The sequence below is a fragment of the Triplophysa rosa genome, linkage group LG7, assembly GCF_024868665.1.
Source record: "Triplophysa rosa linkage group LG7, Trosa_1v2, whole genome shotgun sequence".
NCBI lineage: Eukaryota > Metazoa > Chordata > Actinopteri > Cypriniformes > Nemacheilidae > Triplophysa > Triplophysa rosa.
The window spans coordinates 19255670-19276161 of NC_079896.1; the positions used below are offsets into that span (position 1 = coordinate 19255670).

At 39.4% G+C, this 20492-nt stretch overlaps 2 protein-coding genes across 2 annotated transcripts in view; one reads left to right on the forward strand and one right to left on the reverse strand.

Annotated features, from left to right (window-relative positions):
* Nucleotides 1-7203: 7203 nt before the first annotated feature.
* Nucleotides 7204-10523, reverse strand: aanat1 (arylalkylamine N-acetyltransferase 1). Its single transcript, XM_057337471.1, has 4 exons — nt 10474-10523; nt 9754-10345; nt 8773-8927; nt 7204-8363 (listed from the first exon to the last, which is right to left on the reverse strand). The coding sequence occupies exons 2-4, from the start codon at nt 9908-9910 to the stop codon at nt 8058-8060; spliced, it is 618 nt and encodes a 205-aa protein (XP_057193454.1). The 5' UTR covers nt 9911-10345; nt 10474-10523; the 3' UTR covers nt 7204-8057.
* Nucleotides 10524-10764: 241 nt separating this feature from the next.
* ube2o (ubiquitin-conjugating enzyme E2O) overlaps nt 10765-20492 on the forward strand; it is a 63131-nt gene continuing 53403 nt past the window's right edge. Inside the window, exon 1 of the mRNA XM_057337470.1 lies at nt 10765-11257. Within this exon, the coding sequence (XP_057193453.1) occupies nt 10880-11257 (378 nt within the window). The 5' untranslated portion in view covers nt 10765-10879. The remainder of the gene's footprint in view (nt 11258-20492) is intronic.

Sequence of the window (20492 nt, forward strand, 5' to 3'; positions counted from 1 at the left end):
GGACGGGACGAGGAGATCCTGAGTGGCCTACCCCCTGCGGCAATTAACAAGTACATCTCGCTGCGACCTGCGGTGGACGTCCAACCCGTCCCACATCCAAGTGTGACATCATAAGCCACGCCCATGTCAAATACGTCACATTCTCGTCCAACCCATCCCACATCCAAGTGTGACGTCATAAGCCACGCCCATGTCAAATACGTCACAACAAGTGTTCCGCCCAAGAAACCCGGTTAAACGTACACATGTGCAAAATGGCGCTACTTCCTGCCGGCAGTCTGGGATTTTATAATATGAAATAATGCTATCTTTCGTTTTGCTAATAGACGATTTCACGTTTGTAAATGATGTCTAGGGGAAAATAAATTAAATCCAGGCCAACCCTAAATTCGTCAGGAATGTCTAATATACGGAGCTGATTTTCGTCATTAAAAATAGCCCGTATAACGCTCGTATTGGTTAAAGTTATAAAAATTGTTAATAAAAACCATAATACCTTTCCTCATTCATTTATTTAAAGAGATCAATTCATAATTTTAGGATGTTTGATACTACCCTACCCAAAAATGGTTCAAATTTAAATAAACAATTACATCTTGGTATTGTAAAAGTCACTCTTAACACTTTTCTTTATTTCATAATATTGATTAAATTTCCTAAACATGTCCCACTTATAAGAGCCCAAACAAATGAGCTCGACAGTTCTCTATGCAGTAGCATACTCATACATAACTATTAGAGAAATTGTTTGTTTTGATAGATTTATATGAATTTTGTAACATGGCATTGATCTTATGGCCTTCTTTATCAACACAGTCTGATTAGGATATGCATCCAGGTCTTCAAATACTTAAAAATTGATAAAAAAAGACATGCTTCACCAGGTAATTTTGTATTTATTATTCTACAAAACAATTACATTTGAACAAATCAGATTAAATTAAATTAAATCAGATGATTAAATCAAATTATTCTTTGATCATGGCATGGACCTTTAGCCCTTGCTTTTCATTACAATTGGAAATGAATGTGTCCAGGTCCTCTGCACATTCAAATTGAAACAGGAAGGCATCTCTTGCTTCTAAATCGCCCCGCAGGTATTCTTCCAACAGTCTTTGTTGGTTTTCGTCATCCATCTGGAGATAGGAAGGTTCCATCATCTCCCCACGGAAAAATGCACGGTGAGTCTGTACCCAGGACCATGCAGGACCGATGTCCTGTACAAACCTACACTTTACGTTCTTTTCACAGACCTGTTAAAAATAGAGAATAAGTCTGTGTTTGATGTTTGGGGTTTTGTTGTGGGAGAAGATATGCATGTCCACTAAAAAAAATACCTCATCATTGTCCTCTTGTTGACAGACCACAGGGTGCCTAGGGGGTGACTCTTTTGTGGTGGTAGACTCTGACACACTGGAGACAGACTCAAGGGTTAGGTAAATAGAATATTTGTATAGCATCTCTCATCTTTCAAAGCATTCAGAATCAGAAAGAGCTTTATTGCCAAGTGTGCTTAGGACATGCAAGGAATTTGTCTTCCACACTTTATTCAACAACATTCTGTGTCCTCTCTGAAGACAGTACAGATTAAAATTCTAGAAGGGTTGTGTGTACCTTGCAGGTGACATGCTGTCCAAAACCAAACGACACCACCACCTTCGGAGCTGAGGGATGTCCTCCTAACAGATGAAACACAAAGCTAAGAATGCAGTTGAAAAACTTATTAGAAAAAAGAAACTGAGAATTTGAGGTTGTCACCTGACTGAAGTCAACAGTCCAATCCAGGGCCATATACAGTGCATACTAAAAAAGACAAGAAATGTCATTGAGAAATTGAAAACACTACAATTTACAGTCACCACAACACAAATCTTTTGCCATCACCATAACTGCCCATACTTATAAATTCACAACTTGCCATCAGCATGAACATGCCACAATCCGGTCCCTCTCCCTGGGTAAGCATATTCTGTCAAACAAGCATGTAATTTATCAAGATGTAATTTATAATAAATAAAAACATGAACAAGGACTGAAAAAAAATGGTGACTGCATTCCTGTACCTTAGTTTTGATGACCTTCCATGACCTTCCAGGAAGCAAGCGTAGTGCAATTGAGCTTTAGAAGAAAATATGAAAAAAAATTATTTAGATTTTTTTGTTAAACTGGAAGTCATTTCAAGCAAAGTGGTTAGTTTAATTAGTAGAACAAGTGGGGCAACCAAGTGCAAATGATGCAACCATGAAACCAACCTGGAAAGTTGAATCAAGTGAATTTTTATTAAAATCCTATTAAACCAGATGATGTGCACATGAAGTGACAATAACTTTTTTTTGTTATTTTTAGTTTAATTTACATTTTCTACATAAAGACAACTGGCAGCCATCTTGTAAAGTGATGGCCATAAAAAAATTAGCACAATGTGAGCCAATTGTGTAATGATTTTGCACTCTGTTGCCCCACTACTCATCCAATCACACCCATCCTTGAAGCCACAGACAACTGCCAAATAAAGCTGAGGGGCCAATAAAGAGGCTCAGATTACTGACACAGTTTGAACCTACAAGATTTTGAAGGACAGCAGTCCATAACTTTCAGAGCAAGAACAAGAAGGAGAATGTCATTTGAGGAACATCATGCAAAGCTCAAACAACATTCAACCTTCAAAACAACATAAATTGAACTTATAAGGAACAATGAACGTTTTTTTTCCAGAACAGCATGTCATTAGGAACATGGAACAGTTCCAAGTATTTAGAAATTCAACCTGAACATGTTCAAATAGTTAATGTCGCCTAAACCACTAGGGTTGGCTGAGTCAAACTGATAAATCCATAATCGCTTTGGAAGCAGGACCTGTAAAGAACACAGTGTTGAGTATCATTTGATTCATAAATGCATTGCTTTACATAGCTGGCACAACCTGGTGTCACACAATCTTTGGTCATAGGGAGGACCAGGGAACTCACTGCTAACCACAGACACCTTACTTACATTTAATGTGGATTAATTACCAGATCTGGCCATAAATGTGTTTTTGTGTGAAACAGCCCCTTCTCACTGCTGGATCAAGAGCTCACATGCCATGTCTGTGACCACTGACACATTGACTTTAGTAGAACTCTTAAGTAATTTTAATGTTAAGATACATCCTCCAAAATCTATACTACCAATTCTACTAGCAGTGCTAAGACTTACACTGAGAAACCAGTGTCCCGGTTTCCACACAGGGAAAAGGATGCAGTCTTTCGATGCTGCATCATCCTATAGATGTTAATTGTAAAAAGAAATACAATACATCTATTAACAGGGTCATACTGTTTTGCATTGCAGATTTTTCTTACCAAAGACACTGTGACTTAATCCAAATTTGACAAATTTACAAAGATCCAATATCACCCCAACAGCACCCATCCCAAATATAAATAAGACAGGCAACACCACACAGGCCATTATAAGAAAATAAAACAATTGACATAATATGCAACAAGAAATTGACACGAAAAAACAAGTACTTACTGGTAGAGTCATAAATGGGTCTAGGAGATGAGGTGGCTGCCAAGAGGACACAACATAAGCATCTACTGCATCTACATACATAATATTTTATATAAATACTTTTGAAATTACACAATTATTTTACTTACCGACATAGCAATAATACTTAATTCACCTCACTTTCTCACAGATCTCACAGATGCTTCTGCTTCCTTTTCGTCTTCTTCTTTTTGGTTTTATTTCAGGTAACACTAACACAATAATGTCTATTATCGCCACCTACTGTGTTAGCGTCTTACTGCTTCAATGTTAATGAGAATGTGACGTATTTGACATGGGCATGGCTTATGACATCACACTTGGATGTGGGACGTGTTGGACATCCACCGCAGGTCGCAGCGAGATGCTCCTCGCGGTTAAGACCATCACTCAGGCTAGGGCCCTGGCCACTAGGCGGCTATATGCCTGTAAGTGGTGCCTCTTCTCATCCTGGTGCTCTTCTCGAAGAGAAGACCCGCAGAGTTGCTCGATTGGGAACGTGCTGTCCTTCCAGAGACTCGAGAGTAATCTCTCCCCTTTCACACTGAACGTGTATGTAGCCGTTATTGCCGCTCATCACGACCCAGTTGCTGGTAATCTCTAGGACAGCACAACCTGATCAATTGGTTCCTAAGGGGTGCGGGAAGGCACTGCCTTCAAGAGGGTAGCGGACCTAAAAGCATTCTCCATGTCCACAGATTGCCTAGAACTCGGGCCCGGTGATTCACGCGCTATCCTGAGACCCCAGCCCGGCTACGTGCCCAAAGTTCCCACCACTCCCCCTACACCAGGTGGTGAACTTACAGGCGCTTCCCACCAGGGAGGAAGACCCAACCCCATCCATGTTGTGTCCAGTACGCGCATTGCGCCTCTGCTTGGACCGCATGCAGAGCCACAGGAGCTCTGAGCAGCTCTTTGTCTGTTTTGGAGATCAGCAGGGAGGGCTGTCTCAAACAGAGATTGGCGCACTGGATCATGGACGCCGTCACTACGGCGTACCTGTCCTAAGATCGCCCGCGCCCACTGGGTGAGAGCTCTCTCCACACGGAGTACAGCCTCCTCGTGGGCACTGGCTCGAGGCGCCTCTCTGGCAGACATCTGCAGAGCTTTGGGTTGGGCTACACCCATCACCTTCGCGAGGTCCTACAGCCTCCACATAAAACCGGTATCAGCTCGAGTCTTGCACGCATCAGGCAAGACTGGCAGCCGGTAGGGTGTACATCTATGACAGTACCTTCCCCTCCTTTCTCCTAAAGGGGTCAGCGTACTAAACTAGCCTCCCTTCTTCCCCCACTGGGTGAAGAACAGGCACTCCATCCATCACTAAGCAAGCACCTCCTGCGGGCGGGCTGGGAAGAGCAGCCCTGCCCCTTAGGCCGGGTACCAACTGAGTTATCCACAACATAGCTCTAACCAGACCTAGTGCTACCGGACGTTGTGAGACCACCCCCATCGGTGAGACCATGTTGGTATCTCCACTAAACTCCTCCCTCCGGTAGGAAGTGGTCTCTGTAGTGCATCCCCCACTTGAGGAAGTAGCGCTTACACAGTGGCCTTACGGTACAAGGCAGGGGCCTTCCCACCTTTCAAGTAAAGCTCTGGGACCCCCTACCTACCCACTGGTACGTTACAATTTCGCGGTAGCGCTCACGGCTGACACGCCCAGGCCAGTCACCATCGCTTTGCTAGAGATTGTGACAGGGCTCAGTGTTGTGGCGTTTTCCATAGGAGCCTCATCTGTCGACTCAACACAACATCGAGAGACCGACAGAAAGGGAACGTCTTGGTTACGGATGTAACCTCAGTTCCCTGATGGAGGGAACGAGACGTTGTGTCCTTCTTGCCACAACACTTGCTGCCCACTGCAGCAGTCGTGAGAGGTCTCAGGCTCCTCAGTACAAATGTGAATGAATGAGGCACGCCGTCTCCCTTTTATGCCAGGATATCCGGGGGTGGAGTCCGGCATGCAAATTTCATTCGCCAATTTCATTGGCCTTTTCTAAGAAGTCAGAAGTGATTGGTTCTCAGGGACGAACCCCATCTGTCGGCTCGACACAACGTCTCGTTCCCTCCATGAGGGAACTGAGGTTACATCCGTAACCAAGACGTTTTCATATACTCTATTACACAATTTGAGCCAATTTATACAAATTGCCACATATTGACATACCCTTGAATCTTTAATGTCTGTGGTTACCTGAATGATCAACAACTGGTTTCATGTTTTGCGAGTCCCTTGTTTAAGTAATTTGTTTAGGTAATTGCGACTTTTTATCACACAGCACCCTGCTCTTGATCTGACGTTTATAATGTCAAACTTTACGCATGCACAGTTTTGTTTCAATAAACAAAACATTTCAAAAACAACACATACAATACATATACTGAAATTGAATAAATGAAATAACTAAATAGAAAAACTAAACGAATTAATAAACACTGAAAGCCTATTGGTTCGTTTTCCTCTTCACGCTGCCTAGCTGTGACTGATAACAAATATATCTTGATAGACCTACTTTTTCAAAAGTTTGCGTGATTTTATTTACTGTGGTGATACAAACAATAAGAGGGATAACTAATATTATTATCACTGGCTTTTCGATCATTGTAATACTGTTCAAAGTAAGGAAGAAAGGAGGCAGGAACCGGCGAACATTAAATAAACTTTTAATAAAATTAACCAACCACAAAACGAAAGTAAAGGACCGACAGCTACCTCACGGTCAACTGCCGGCCACACAAACATAAATAAAACTTAACACAATGTCCAGGCCTGGTCCTCTCTCGTCGTACACTCCTGTCGCTTGTCCTTTTATGCTTCTCATTATCACTCGCGTCACTGGCCTCACACCGTTCCCTCACGGCTCTCATCCCGCCTTCCTCGTTACATACCCCTATCGCCCCCTCACAGGCCGGGGGGGTACCCACAAGACTGTGCTCTACTCCCCTCCCGAGGGCCAGTCTCGGCGGCCGCAGCACCTGGGGATGTGGACAGACGAGACGAGAGAAAAGGAGACGGAAGCACAAGGAGCGACAGGGACGAGAGAGGGGAGAGACGAAAAATTAAAAAAAAATCTGGTCAGGTTCCTCGACACACTGTCGCTTGGTACTCAGCCAGCCGAGAGGCTCTTCCTCGCGGTGGTACTGGACGCTCGATGGATGGCTCGATCCTCCTCTGCCCCCTGGCAGCCGGCGATGGCTCCACCGGCTGAGGGCAGCCGGCAGCGGGTCCCCCGTTTCCTGCTCTACCCCTTCGTGGCAGACGGCAGCAGGCTCCCGCCCACAGCCAACGGCGACGACTCCTGTGCATTAACTTTCAAATAATTGAACGGCCTGTCGTCGATCATTCCTTACATAATTGAACAGCCCGTCGTCAATTATTCCTTACCTATACAACATAAGCCCTCACGTTTTTTTGTAGCTGGAGTTGTCAAAGGACTCAGCTGTCATCATTTTCCACATTTAAAGCATCAGCTTTGATTAAACAGAACTGCATTTGTGTATTAAAAGAAAACATGAAGCCCCCATTGAATTTCAATTTATTAAATGCAAATGTCACTTTATGATCAGTTAACCAAAATGACTACTGCTGCTTCTTCATGTAAACACAAGAGATTAAACTGAAATAGTCTAAAGAGTGAAAGAAGCAATCCTTTTTTAAAATAGATATTTATTTACTTATAAAATGTACAAATCATCAGTGTCTTGTTTCAAGACCGTGGAGGCATGGGTGGTAGGTTTCTAAAGGGAAAGGCAAATGGAAACCAGACCTAAACATCTCAGAGATGACCCAGCATAAATTTGGGTGATAAATTGTTTTTCAACAAAAACTCTGAAGAAATCATAATCTATATAGAAATGCTTTTCTAGGTTGTGTCTGACAAACCAAGCTGCCTTTATGAGATTATAAATTAGTTAAGTTAATAAGTTAATCACATTGGCACTTACAGACATACCAGCCAATACTTTGTGCTATATGGCTTTGTTCATAAGAGAATACAGTAAAAAAAGGGTTCAGTTGATGCTATTTTAATGCTTACACATTTAAAGCAGCCACAACACAATGGACACAAAATCTAGCTTGAATTAGAACTATTTACAGAAAAGGCCCTACCTTATCTTTCAAATTTCGGATCTCACAACACAAAGGTTATCTGCCATAAAAGTATAAAGTTAAAAAATGAATAAAAAAACTAAGAAAAATCAATAAATACTGTACCACACATAATTATTAGTGATAAAAGTAGTCTATCAGTTAAACTGTCTCATAAGATAAACAAAAAGTTGACAATTACTAAATTAGTTCAAGTTGTGGGGTGAGACACATTTATGTTCCAATGTTCCTTGCTTCATCTTTTTCGGACCGTTTTTTAACAATTCTGACCATTTTAGGGCCTACGTGGACAAACACGAAGCGAAACACCACAAGATATTTATGAACAAAAAGCTGCTTCAACACAACCACTGATTCATTTCTTAGTATTTTGGGGGCCCCCTCCCCACACAAATTAGTGAATCCATTAACAGCCACTGTTACGGCGCATAAATGCATGTCCCTGCACAGGATAATACAGATCAATGAAGCTGAGTTGCCCTACAATGATCTCAGAAGGACCCTGCACCTTAAAGCCAGACTTCTGGTAAAAAGGCACCAGGAAGTCCTCACACATGAGCATTGCACGGCGGACATATGGTAGACAGCGGAGATACTGTAAGTAACGCCACAGCAGGATGGATCCCTTGCCCTGCTGGCGAAAGGTCCGATGGACTGCCAGCACATGGATGTGGACAGTAGTCCCATGACGCTTATGCAAAGTCAATGCATCCTGTGACGAAAGACAACCAACATGAGTCATGTCATTTACACATACACCAATGACAAATGCAAAAGTAACTTCAAAGTTCTACATAAAAAAAACGATGAAGACAATAAGCATTACACAGAATGCATAATTCTGGAGTGTCCAAACTTTTTGTACAGGGGGCCAGATTTGGTGTGATGGACATCTAGCTTGAATTAGAACATTTATATGTAGGCCTATAGGTATGTATATACAGTATATTTAATAAAAAAAACTGTAAAACTGCGGTAAACTTTACAATTCAACCTTCTATGTGTCTATGTGACTATATTTTGAAATGTAATTTATTCCTGTGATCAGAGCTGAATTTTCAGCAGCATTATTCTAGTCTTGTTATTTTTACTCAAGCCAAATAAAAATATGGAATATTTACAGGGGTAAGACGGTCCTGGTCCCAGAGTGACCCAATGATAAAAGCGACCAGCCTTCCCTGTTCAAACCAGCCCAAAGAAAGCTCAGGACAGAGGGTTAGGAAGTGTCGGACCTCATCCAGATGAAGAGGACATTCCCCAGACACAGATATAAAAGCTGAATAAAAAATGATAAAAGAAATTTAGTCAAAATTAAGTTATTCACATATTCTTATCTGTGACAACTTCTTTATATTATGTGATGGTGTTTTACTATGAGTTGTTTTTGGGACTTTTTAGAAAAGTCTAACTTGGTTCTATAAGGTTTTATTTGTGAGTTAATCCTAACTTTAAATGCACACAAGACCAATCGGGATCAGCTTTCTTTGATTCCTAGAACTTAAAATTACGTTCATACAATTTCTTATATAGGTATGTTCCTATATTAAGCCTTAAAAGTCAAAAAGTCACCAATTTAAATGATGAGGTCTTCATTAGCCTTATACAACAATAAAAGTGTCCTATAATTTCAGTCATAGTTATCTCGAGATAATGCCAATTTACCTGTCCACTTTATGTGGAATAAAGTCCAAGTTCCTACCTAAAATTAACATCTGCACTTCACAAGAAGAAAAACGTATCAATCCTAAAAGATTAAATAATTATCATAGAAAATATCATAGAAAGCATTAAATTTCATTAATTATTAAACAAATTATAAATAAACCGTTTATTGTTAAACTGTGTTTCTTGAAAAGTATTGCTTCAATTAATGTTTTGCAAGATAGAACCTTATAATTCTATGCAGAAGTGATTTTTTTAAATAAAAATGATCTAACTGCATTTGATCTGTTCTAAAAAAATCCCCATTTACAAATTTAAGAGGAGTTTTGATATAATAAAGTTTTTTGAAATTTAGAGTCTCTGTCTTTATTATGTTTTGAAGAGACTTTCTCAAAACTGCCCAGAATGCAGATAGAATATGTTTGATAATTGTGTCTTACCTTCTCTCTCTATCTCGAATACACTGATGGCGTCCTCCGTGTTGAGGGAACGAAACTCGCTGGCAGGAAGAGTGTGCCGGCGCTGGCGACCTGGGGAGATGGGAACTCTGTGGCTGTGGAGGGGCTTCAGGAAAGGCAGTGCGCTCTGTACTGACATGTTGTCTTTGCTATGCTGTTATTTGTGTTGTTTTATACTTAAAATATTCAGATGTCTTACGTCGTCAGACTTTAGCAACTGTGTGAAAACTGAACACCGAGAGACGCGCCATGAGAATTTATACCCACCCCTCCACCTTCTTAAAACCCATTAGGCGCATTTAAGCTTTAAACCAGCCCCTATTTCACATTGAGTCATACTTACCGAAACCCTAGTGTGCCTTTATTATAGAAATTAACGGAAATTTCAAAAGATATAACTGAAATGCATAATTAAAAAACAACTAACATTTACTGGCTTTGGATGGATAAGCACTTTTCCGTGAAACCTCCAAGTTGGAGAATTCAAATTATTTACATAAAGACGTTTTATTGTACCAGTACTCTGACGCCTGCAAATCATATCATATCATATCTGCAAACATATAAACAGGACCTAAAAAGAATGTAAAACATGTTTTAGTTCATATGTCACGTTTTGTTTAGCCATTTTAAAACTAGACCTAAGTGCATTTAAAGTAATAAAAATAAATGTAAATGTAAAACATTCGGGGTTATACTGACACCATGCGGCTGATTTCCAGTCTGTTCTTTTGATGCTGGGGTGGAGCAGCAGTTGAATTGTCATAGACAATTGAATTGTTGAATTGTCATGGAATACATGTTAAATGAAGTAATTAATTAAGCAATTAATAAACAAAATTACAATCGTGTATGGTATGCAAGAGTGGTCTTTACGTGATTCGAACATATTTGCATTAAAAGCACTTGCATTTTGTTCAGTTCTGTAAAATGAATGTATAGATCTTCGAGACGGGAAACACTGATGTAATATCAGGACAGTGGTAACAGGTGGCCCGTCCTCCGAGCGGCGCTCTACGTACAGACGTAAACACGTGCTGCTTCTGCTCACAGGTTCTGTTCATTTCTCTATCCCTCTCTCCTCCCGTATCATTCAGCAGCAGCAGAGATGGCGGACCCCGCCACAGCAACGCACTCTTCGGCCGTAAGCCCAAGCTCAGAGCCGCCGTCACGGGCGCTGTCTCCCACGGCAGGCGGAACGCAACGACTCTTGTTTACGCATGACCTGGTCTCCGGTAAACACCGCGGAGCGATGCGCTTCGGGCTCGTACGTATGATTTACGGCGAAGAGGATTTTGAGGATTCTGACTCAGAGACTGGCGGCGATGGCGGAAAGAGAGGAGGTGGTGTTGGTGGTGAAGGCGCTACCGGTAACTCGGACAACGAGAGCGGGGCACCGGGCACACGATCATGGCCTCTCAGTAGAGGATTCGTTCGAGTTCAGTGGTATCCCGAGGGGACGAAGCAGGATGTTCGGGAAACGAAGGTAACGAAAAACGCAGTTAATCGTGCTTTGGGTTTTATTGTTCTGTTTAGCCGGACCCATTGCATTATCAGACATTTCGCTTCCATGCTTTCTAACGCCAAATTTAGTCATTTAAACAAGGCCGAGATACTTTGATGATCTTTTACCTTACCAACGCTTCTTTTTTATCTTCAGAGCATAAATCAGACAAAATGGTAATGGTTATCATCGCCAAGATATTGTGCTTGCTATGCCAGCGTTTCCCTTGGTTTTTGCCATACCTTTTTACATCGCACATAATATTTGTCCACAGGGTGTAGTTACTTTTAAAACGCGTATAAATAAACCAATATCTTAGATTAAGCATTTAATGAAGGAGTCGAAAGCATTTAATGGAGTCAAAAGCTGATCAGCTGTGAGAACTCCAGCGCTTTACAAGGAGATAATCTCAAACGTATAATTTATTTAACGGTGGACAGCATATACAGTACAATCACTTGTCAATATTTTTTTGTAACTCTGCAAGTAGTAAACAATGTATGTGCACAATAGCCCTGGACATAGAGGCCTTCTGACTGTAATGCTTCTGGAGGTTTTTATTTTGTAGGATGGTTTGCTGATGTGCTTCTTTGTGTCAAAGCATAATGGACTAGCTCTCACCAGAACTCACCCTTTTATTGTCCAGGTCTCAGCTATAGTTTTATAAAACATGAAATGAAATGGAAACCAAGGTCAGTGTTGTCCCTATCAAAAACATACCATCTTCAACACCCACCACCCCACCCTTCAATGCTTTGGGAAGGCCTCCCATGAGAAGTCAAATATGAATTTTAAAACAGAAATTCAATAGCTTGTTGTATAATTATCACTATGACTATACAAGGCACTATGCCTTGTTTTAATCCACACAAAATAAATATAGAGAATGGAGTGTAAACTGGTATGCTTTAGATGTATCATAACCTTATTTATTGCAGCATGACTGGGCTGTGTGGATGCTTTATGATGCCTTCAGATGCATTTTCATAGTCTTAAATATGGTCTTTTTTAGTCATTATATTTAAGCATTAATGTTCATATTATAACGATGTATTTTAGTATGTCTTGGAGTCTTTAAATTTCTACTTTTGTTGTACATAACCACTCTTTATTCACCTGTCTTTACTATTAGCAATGTCAGAGACGGTATGAAGTGTAGTTATCGGAAACGTATACCTTCTTTTTTACTGTTTACTAAAACCACAGCATGTGGTATGCTGACAATAGGCAGGAGTCAGCAATACTTCTTAAAGCAAAGCTGTCTTCCTAACTTTGCAACCATTTTAAAACAGTACTGAAGTGTCCTGGGGTCAGACTGTCCATGCTCTGTGGACACAACGCCTGATACACAGATCAGTGTCTTGCTTTCTTAAAGGACTCCTGTTCCCCTTCTCATATGTTCAACAGGATTCAACATCCTTAACCTCACAATGTTTGAATAAACAGTTTTCATGTTAGGCATCTCTTGTAACAGACTGATATACTGTGTGTCAAGTGTCTTTTTAAACCTTAATACCTCTGTGTTCTATTTCATTACTTTTGTCCTTCTAGTTGTATTAGAATAAACAGAAAGCTTATACTGATATATGTAGATTGAATACACCTTTGGATGAACACAAATAATAGTATATTGATGTAGTTGTAAAGGCAACCGTACCTTCATTTTAACAACATATTTTAGGTCTGGGCTTCTGTCATGATGATGTCTTGAATGATGATATCTTTGTGACATAATGCAAATAAGTCTTCTATCATTTAAAGACTATACAGGACACCAAATACAGTAATAATTTAATAATCACGTTTTCTATTTTGCATAGGACTCTATGGTTTAGCTGCAGAAAGATTATGTCGGGTTTTCTGAGGTCTTTAATTGACTTAACTGTAGTCTGAAACCAAGACTGTCACCCACATTTATTCCTTCAATTCACATTTGTTCCTTTAATGCTTTCAAAGTGCAGTGCACACACAATTTTTAACTCTGGTGGTTGTCAGTGTAAACCTGTTGGTTTGTAGAAATAAATGGTATCAGATGATGTTAGTCTAGTGTTAAAAGAATGCATTACAGTTACTTCTCCATGTAATGTAAATGGTTAATCTGTGGTAGATTGTGGTGTAGATAGCATCAACAGGGAGGAACACCATGTAGAGGATGATCCGACGGATGTTTTAAATGCCTTTGTCATGCTTTTTTCAGGCAAGATTAACCTCAGTGCTGCTGCATATAATCATAAAATAACATTTGTTTTGTGATTATTTATTTTTATATCGTTTACATGGTAAAAAACGTGTTCTCCTTTTTTAAAAATTATCAGTAGGATTAGCTGTGTAATATAAATGAAAACACTTTTTTTAATGTCGTAGAACTAAGTCATAATGTTGACATCATTGCCAGTGATGCATGTCCTGTACCAATGGGGTCTGGCAGTTGATTTCGGCCCTTAAAGCCCTCCATTTAGATGGTAGAACCATTATTGAATATATATATATATATATATATATATATATATCTAATTAGAATTAGAATTAGAATTGTAAATTTAATTTTGAATTGCATAGTATAAATGATGTGCAAGTCATGTTAGCCATAAAATACCTGTGTATTTGTAATCCATAATGTTAAAATACAGTGACAGATTGTCTTCTTGGTAGGTTTTGCATCATGAGACAGCCTTGTTCTTTGGATGTTTCTTTTTTTGGAACTGTCCCAGTGTCTGTGGATTGAATCAGTGGCACAGTTTGGTGCATATGTAATGTAATGTAAGACATCTGCTAATCACAGTGAGATTAGCAGATGTTTTAGTGAGAACCATTTATGTATGATTAGGATTAGGTAAGGTGTTTTAAAACATAGATAAAGGGGTGGGCCTGTTTTTAAGGCGTGGCTCCTGTTGTGCTGCAGTGTGATGCTGCAGTCTCTTCTTTCCTCGTACACACACATAGTGTTTTGTTCATAAGTGTGTAAAGTAATAAGAAACATGAAGTGAGCAAGTTCTTATTGATCTTTGTAATCAAGCCTTATTTTGGGCTCAGGAAGTGAAGGTTACTGATGAACAAGATGCAGTACGAGCATCTTCCACTCAAGGCAGGTGCACCACGATTAAACTTTTTGGGGGAATTTTGCATTAAGAATGGCTGATTTTGTGATGGTAATTGCCATGATTTTGCAAAAGGAAATGTTTTTTCGATGGTTATGATCAGTGGCAGATGTTGACAATAAATGTAGGTGGGGTAGATTCGGGGTTGTATTGTTAGTAGCCTAAGTTTTACTATCAAATGACCGAACACATACAGAAGACTGTCTAGTGTTGTTGCGTTTTTAATCTTGAGGGTGACGCTCTAATGTTGACTAGTAGAGTAAAATCGTATATAGAATGCTATTGTAGATTATTTTAGATTTACACATTATAGTATTGTGTAAGTACTGTAAGTGTATAGTACTGTGGGAATTTTCAAGAGGAAATCAAAGGAATCTAAAGCCGTCCCAAGGAATCTCCCGGAAATTATGTCGTTGCAAGGAACCAAAGTTGAATGTGTCGAGAGTTACAAATATTTGGGCATTTTATTTGACAATAAATTAAATTTTAAGTTACATATTGACAAATTACTTTTGAAGCTTAGGCTTAAACTAGTTTTTTATTACAGAGATAGGTCTTTATTTTCTTTAAGTGCAAGGAAATATTTGGTATCTGCTACGTTTTTATCAGTGTTGGATTATGGAGATTTGCTATAATGAATGCTCCAATTTCATAGTGCTTTTACGTTTTATTACTGGTTGTAGTACTAAAACACATCACTGTTTGTTATATGATAAGGCAGATTTAACATCTTTGTATATTCGTAGAAGTTTTCATTGGTATTGTTTTATTTTTATATCAATCTGTGGCTTAACACCATTTTACTTACTACTTAGTCTTTCAGATAAAAATTCAAGCTACAGTTTACGTTCACACGATTTTTTACATCTCACTTTACCTCGGGTTCGAACTGAGTTAAGAAAGAAAGGATTTATTTATAGTGCCTCTTTTGCTTGGAATAATCTACAAAACATTTTAAAGCTGACTGTACTTCCGTCCTTAAATGAGTTCAAGACACTTTTAACAAATTATGTGTTTCGTTCTTTGAAAGCTTGTTGTTGTGAATTATGATGGTTGTTAAGTGCTTTGCTGTAAATTTGTATATTTATTAGAAGTAGCTGCTGTCTTGGCCAGGTCCCTCTTGTAAAAGAGATTTTAATCTCATTGAGTTTTTGCCTGGTTAAATAAAATAACAAATGAATATTATATATCCAGGTAAATAAGATATTGAAAATAGTGGGGAAATTTAAATTTTTTGTTTGTTTCACATAAATTTAACTACCTTTTGTCGTTATTTTTTTTTGCAGTTGTTCTTTTGCAATATTTTGTATTTATGTTTATTTTAAAGTTATTCACAAGTAAACTACTAATAGACGGGTCGGACGCACACGCCTGGGCGGAAGATATCTTCCGGTGTGTGTTTGTTTATCGGTCTGGCTAGCGGTTAATAACTATTTATATTTGATTTAATATTAAGTTTTATACAACAGTTCTTTCTGGTTTTCTTTCTTTCTTAGTCGACTAAATGTCTATGCATTTTTGTATCGTTTTAAGCAATACAAACATTTTGTCATCCTGTGTAAAATGGTCAAAATAGTTATTTTGCTAAAAATTATAATCACAGTGATTATTGTTGCTTGAGAAATTTGTTTTTATATTTCATTATAAGTATATCTTTTACCAATAAGCACAAATCAATAGAATGTCAAATCATGTGCATATTTTATTCAAATTCATCTAGCTTCATCTAAGAAGTATTTCCACAGAGGTTTGATAAGTGCATAGACCTATTCATAGACATCCAATCTCTCTCTTAAATTCTCCCGCAAATTACTAGTGTCTTCCTGATGCCCGCAAAATATTGACAATTCCCCGGAAACAATGCGACTGACCGTGAAGGAGAACCCTTGGAATGTAGTCGCGAACGGACTCACTTTTTTGCAAGGTGGGATGTCTTTATTAAGCAACCACAATTGCAAACAAACAATGTAGTCGAGATCAACGTGGCCTGAGCAGATCATGAGAGAACACAGACTGCTAAACTTTTGTTTATTAACTTAAGATCCTCAAGGGCGCTTCCACAGTGAATGCATTTGCGTATGGTTGCCCAAAATAAGTCACCCACTGGCAGAAAACGTATACTTTTTATTATTTTACTTATATTTTTTTTCCACAAAGACTAAAACAAGTTTTTGGGCAAGTTTTTATTTTATAACTACATTTTAGTCTCATCATTTTTCGTCAACAATATTGGGTGGTAATATAGTCTTAGGGCGTTTTCACACATAAGGGTTTGTTTCGGAACCTGGTGCATTTTTTCTCTTGGTTCGATTCGTTTAGGCATATGTGAACACGGCAATCGCGCTAGGATCCGCCCCAAAACAATCGCTCCGAGACCGCCTGAACAAGGTGGTCTCGACCCGATTGCAAACGAACTCTGGAGTGGTTCGGTAGACGTGTGAAAGCCATCCGACCCAACGGACCAACGAACCAGACTGTATCACAATGTATGATGGGTAATTATGTAAAGTTGCGTGACGCAAAAGGGATTGTTTTGCTAATGGCTCCCTGTAACAATGTTCAAAGGAAGGAAGGAGGCGGAAACCGGCGAACGTTAAACCAAACTTTTAATAAAACAAACAAACAACAAAACGAAAGTGCTGACAGCTCCCTCACAGTCGACTGCCGGCCACACAAACACAATAAAACATAACATAAAATCCAGGCCTGGTTCTCTCTCGTCCTTCTCCTCCTTTTATGCTTCCCGAGCGCAGTGAGATACGCGTGACAACGCGCAGCTGACGCTCATTATCACTCGCGTTACCGACCGGAAAATAAACAGATGCACTCTGACCAATTGAAGGAGAGTTTACTCGCACGTGACTTTTATTAACAAAGTTTGGTCCTTTGGAAATATTGCCTTGTGAATGCGAACCGAACTAAAATAAATTTCAATATTGTAGCGATTTAACCCCCGGTTTCGGAACAAAGCAATCGATACATAAGTGTGAAAACGCCCTTAGTTGTCGTTTATTGGCCTTACTTTTTGTCTCGTCATCGTCTCATCTTCGTCCTGGGAGTATAGACGCTGACAAATATTTTTCGTCATTATTTTCGTTAACGAAATTAACACTACACCAGAATCACCACGGGAACCGCTTCAGTGAATGTTTGTATCACTCCGCCACTCAGACTATGCTGTCCTCGCAACTGTGTCCCTCTAAAGAAGCTAGACAACTAGCTAACACACACACACACACACACACACACAAAACAGTTTATCATTCCTTTCCAGCATGTTTACTTTTATGATCCTTTCTCAGATTTGTTTTGTAAAACTTTAATACAATAAACAAGATATGAAATTACAAATTGCACATACATTTGCATATAAACAATGCACTACAATCTGCACATGGGTGTTCATGTAATAGAACTTTCTCACATTATATCGATCACAACTTAACTTACGAGAATCAATATTATGTTAACACATAATAAGAATGCTTACAGATAGTAAAAAACTTGGTGTATTCACATATGCCATGTTTGGTTCGATTAAAACGAACTCTGGTGCAATTGCTCTGTTAGTGCAGTTTATTGTGTGAACAATATTAGATCTGTGCTTTTGCATGTAACAGGAATTCCTGGTGCCGTTTTGATTGCTTTAAACACTTCATGAGGTCTTCTCGAGTTAGCGGCTTGCTAAAAAACCCTCATATGCGCAGACATACACTGAGCATGTATAGCCCATCACACAGCATTGTTTTGGATGTCCATTTTAAAATATAAATAAATCTATGAAAATCTATAAAAAAAGTTTACTGTAGTAAATACTAAAGTACACTAGATCATTTTTCACGTGGGAACTAATTCAAATGTGGGACAAATTTCATTGATACAGTAGTCTTTATAAAGGGAAATATTAGGCTTACTTTAAATGCAGAACTAAGACGGCCAGTAGGTGGCGTCAATTTTCCACTGAGTTAGTGAGTCATTTAACCAACTTGTTCAAAACGCTAATTTGAATCATTGCCTCGTCCGAGTCATTCAAAACACACATTCATTTAGGAGATAAACACTGCAAAAAGGCAGATGTAAGTGTTCAAATGAATATTATTGCACATATGCAACATTACCTATAGTACTACGATACTACCGTTTCAAAAATAGAGAGGCATCGTGGGTATTTTTAAGCTTTAGCATTTCAATGCTACCGTTGCACCAGTACACCATGCAACCCTAGTTATAAGTTGCCCACAGCAGACCCCCCACCCCCAGTGTCATCGGTACTACTGATGTTTTTACACGTCTATTATCCGGTGGGAAAATTTCCTCACCACCACATCCCTACCGGAGGGGTTTTAAATGTGCAGTGAACTGGCCGTTTTTATTGTTTTATACTACTGTCTGATGTCTACTTATGACGTTCGCGTGGTTTTTACATTCGAAAACATCAAAATCAATAAGTAGTAGGCTATTTTCTACCGTGGTTTTGAGGCCGGCTGGAGAAACACTCGGTTTTTAAGGGCGGGCCGCATAGAAGACTTGGAAGTAAACGCCCACTGCTATGATTGGACTTAGTTGGAGCCTTCTGTGAATTTGGTTAGACACGTAATGTTACGTAACGTGATTTTACTCAAATTTACGGACTTATTTCCCAGATGTGATGGCAAGGATTTGCGTATAGTTTGTATAGCCTATAGTTGTATGGTGTTTAGTGATATATGACCGTACATGTCAGCATTTAAGACACGCGAACCGGACAGAAGATCACCGCGATCGCTGGTCTCATATGTTATAGTTTTCCTGATAAATAAACAAACGGTAGACTCCCGACCAAAATGACAGTGTTGGCAGATATGGATATGACCCGGCACCAGAAATAATATCAAAACACTTCAAAACAACCTCCATTATTCGCAAACGGTGGATAAAACCTTGAAAAATGATATATGAGCCCGCCAAATCACAAAGATGCCGATTACAATTATTACAAATGACTAGAGGTCCCCAGGTAATACTATCAGGGCATATCAAGCGATCTCTAACAAAGCAATAGTGACGCATAGTACAAATATGTTTTACTCACTTAAGATTGCTGCGCCATTCCTATCGGATCCAATATTGACGGCACAGCACTGCTTTTTAATTTTACTCTCTCCACAAAGACTTGTTCAAGGAATCCGTGTTGAAATGAAGTGAACAAACGCTCAATGTTTTCCCCACATGAGCTGGAACGTCTTTAAAAATGAACTTCAACCATGCATTCCTACTATTGGAATCCGAAGGAAGGTTATGCAGCGACTGTGTTCTTCCACAACCAGGCACTGCACAATATTTTGCGATCTTTAACAGCATGATGCTTACACTCGCTCTATCTGGTTCCGTGCAGCTTGTGTTCAGTACTGTCATGCACGAACCAGTGGGCAGGGCTCGAGAAGTAGGCGTTGATATTCTTCTGTGGAGGCAGTGTTCAACCTATCTAAGATAGGTGCATTCCAGGACCTGCCGTTCGCTGAGCCTCATGTCAGTAACAGTTGTTATTTCAGTAACAAGGGCGTTTTCAGGTCTGACACTTACAGGATGTTCGCTTGAATACGATTCCTTCTTATATAACAAAAGCTCGGGTTAAAATTGTGGTCCTAGTTCACTGCACCTTTAAAGACACTCCGATGTTGTTTCTGATTTATCTACACACTTGTGCCGTCAAACTGTTGTATAAATGCAAAATTGCTCTCATAGTCATGTGATAGGGCTCTATGTCAGCCTGGCTATGATTAGGCCAGAGGCCACAGGCACTCCATCGAATAAACCATTTGTTGAATGGGTCGGGTAACTTTTCGCATTTAAAGAAAAGGAATGGGACATTGACATCTAGTGGTTGAGCTTGGTATCGCAGTCTAAATTCAAAATATTGTAGAGGCAAGTTTAGCCAAGTAACGGTTCTTCTCGGTTTCTTTTGCTTGTTATCAGAAATAATCTACAGGCACTCTATTGTTTGCAGATGTGTACCAGAAGTAAAGTTTTATCCACAAATGCATGTATGCGTAGTAACGTTTGTTTATGTTGTTGCTTTGAAACCGTCTATAGACCGATATATATATATATATATATATATATATATCATATTAATATAT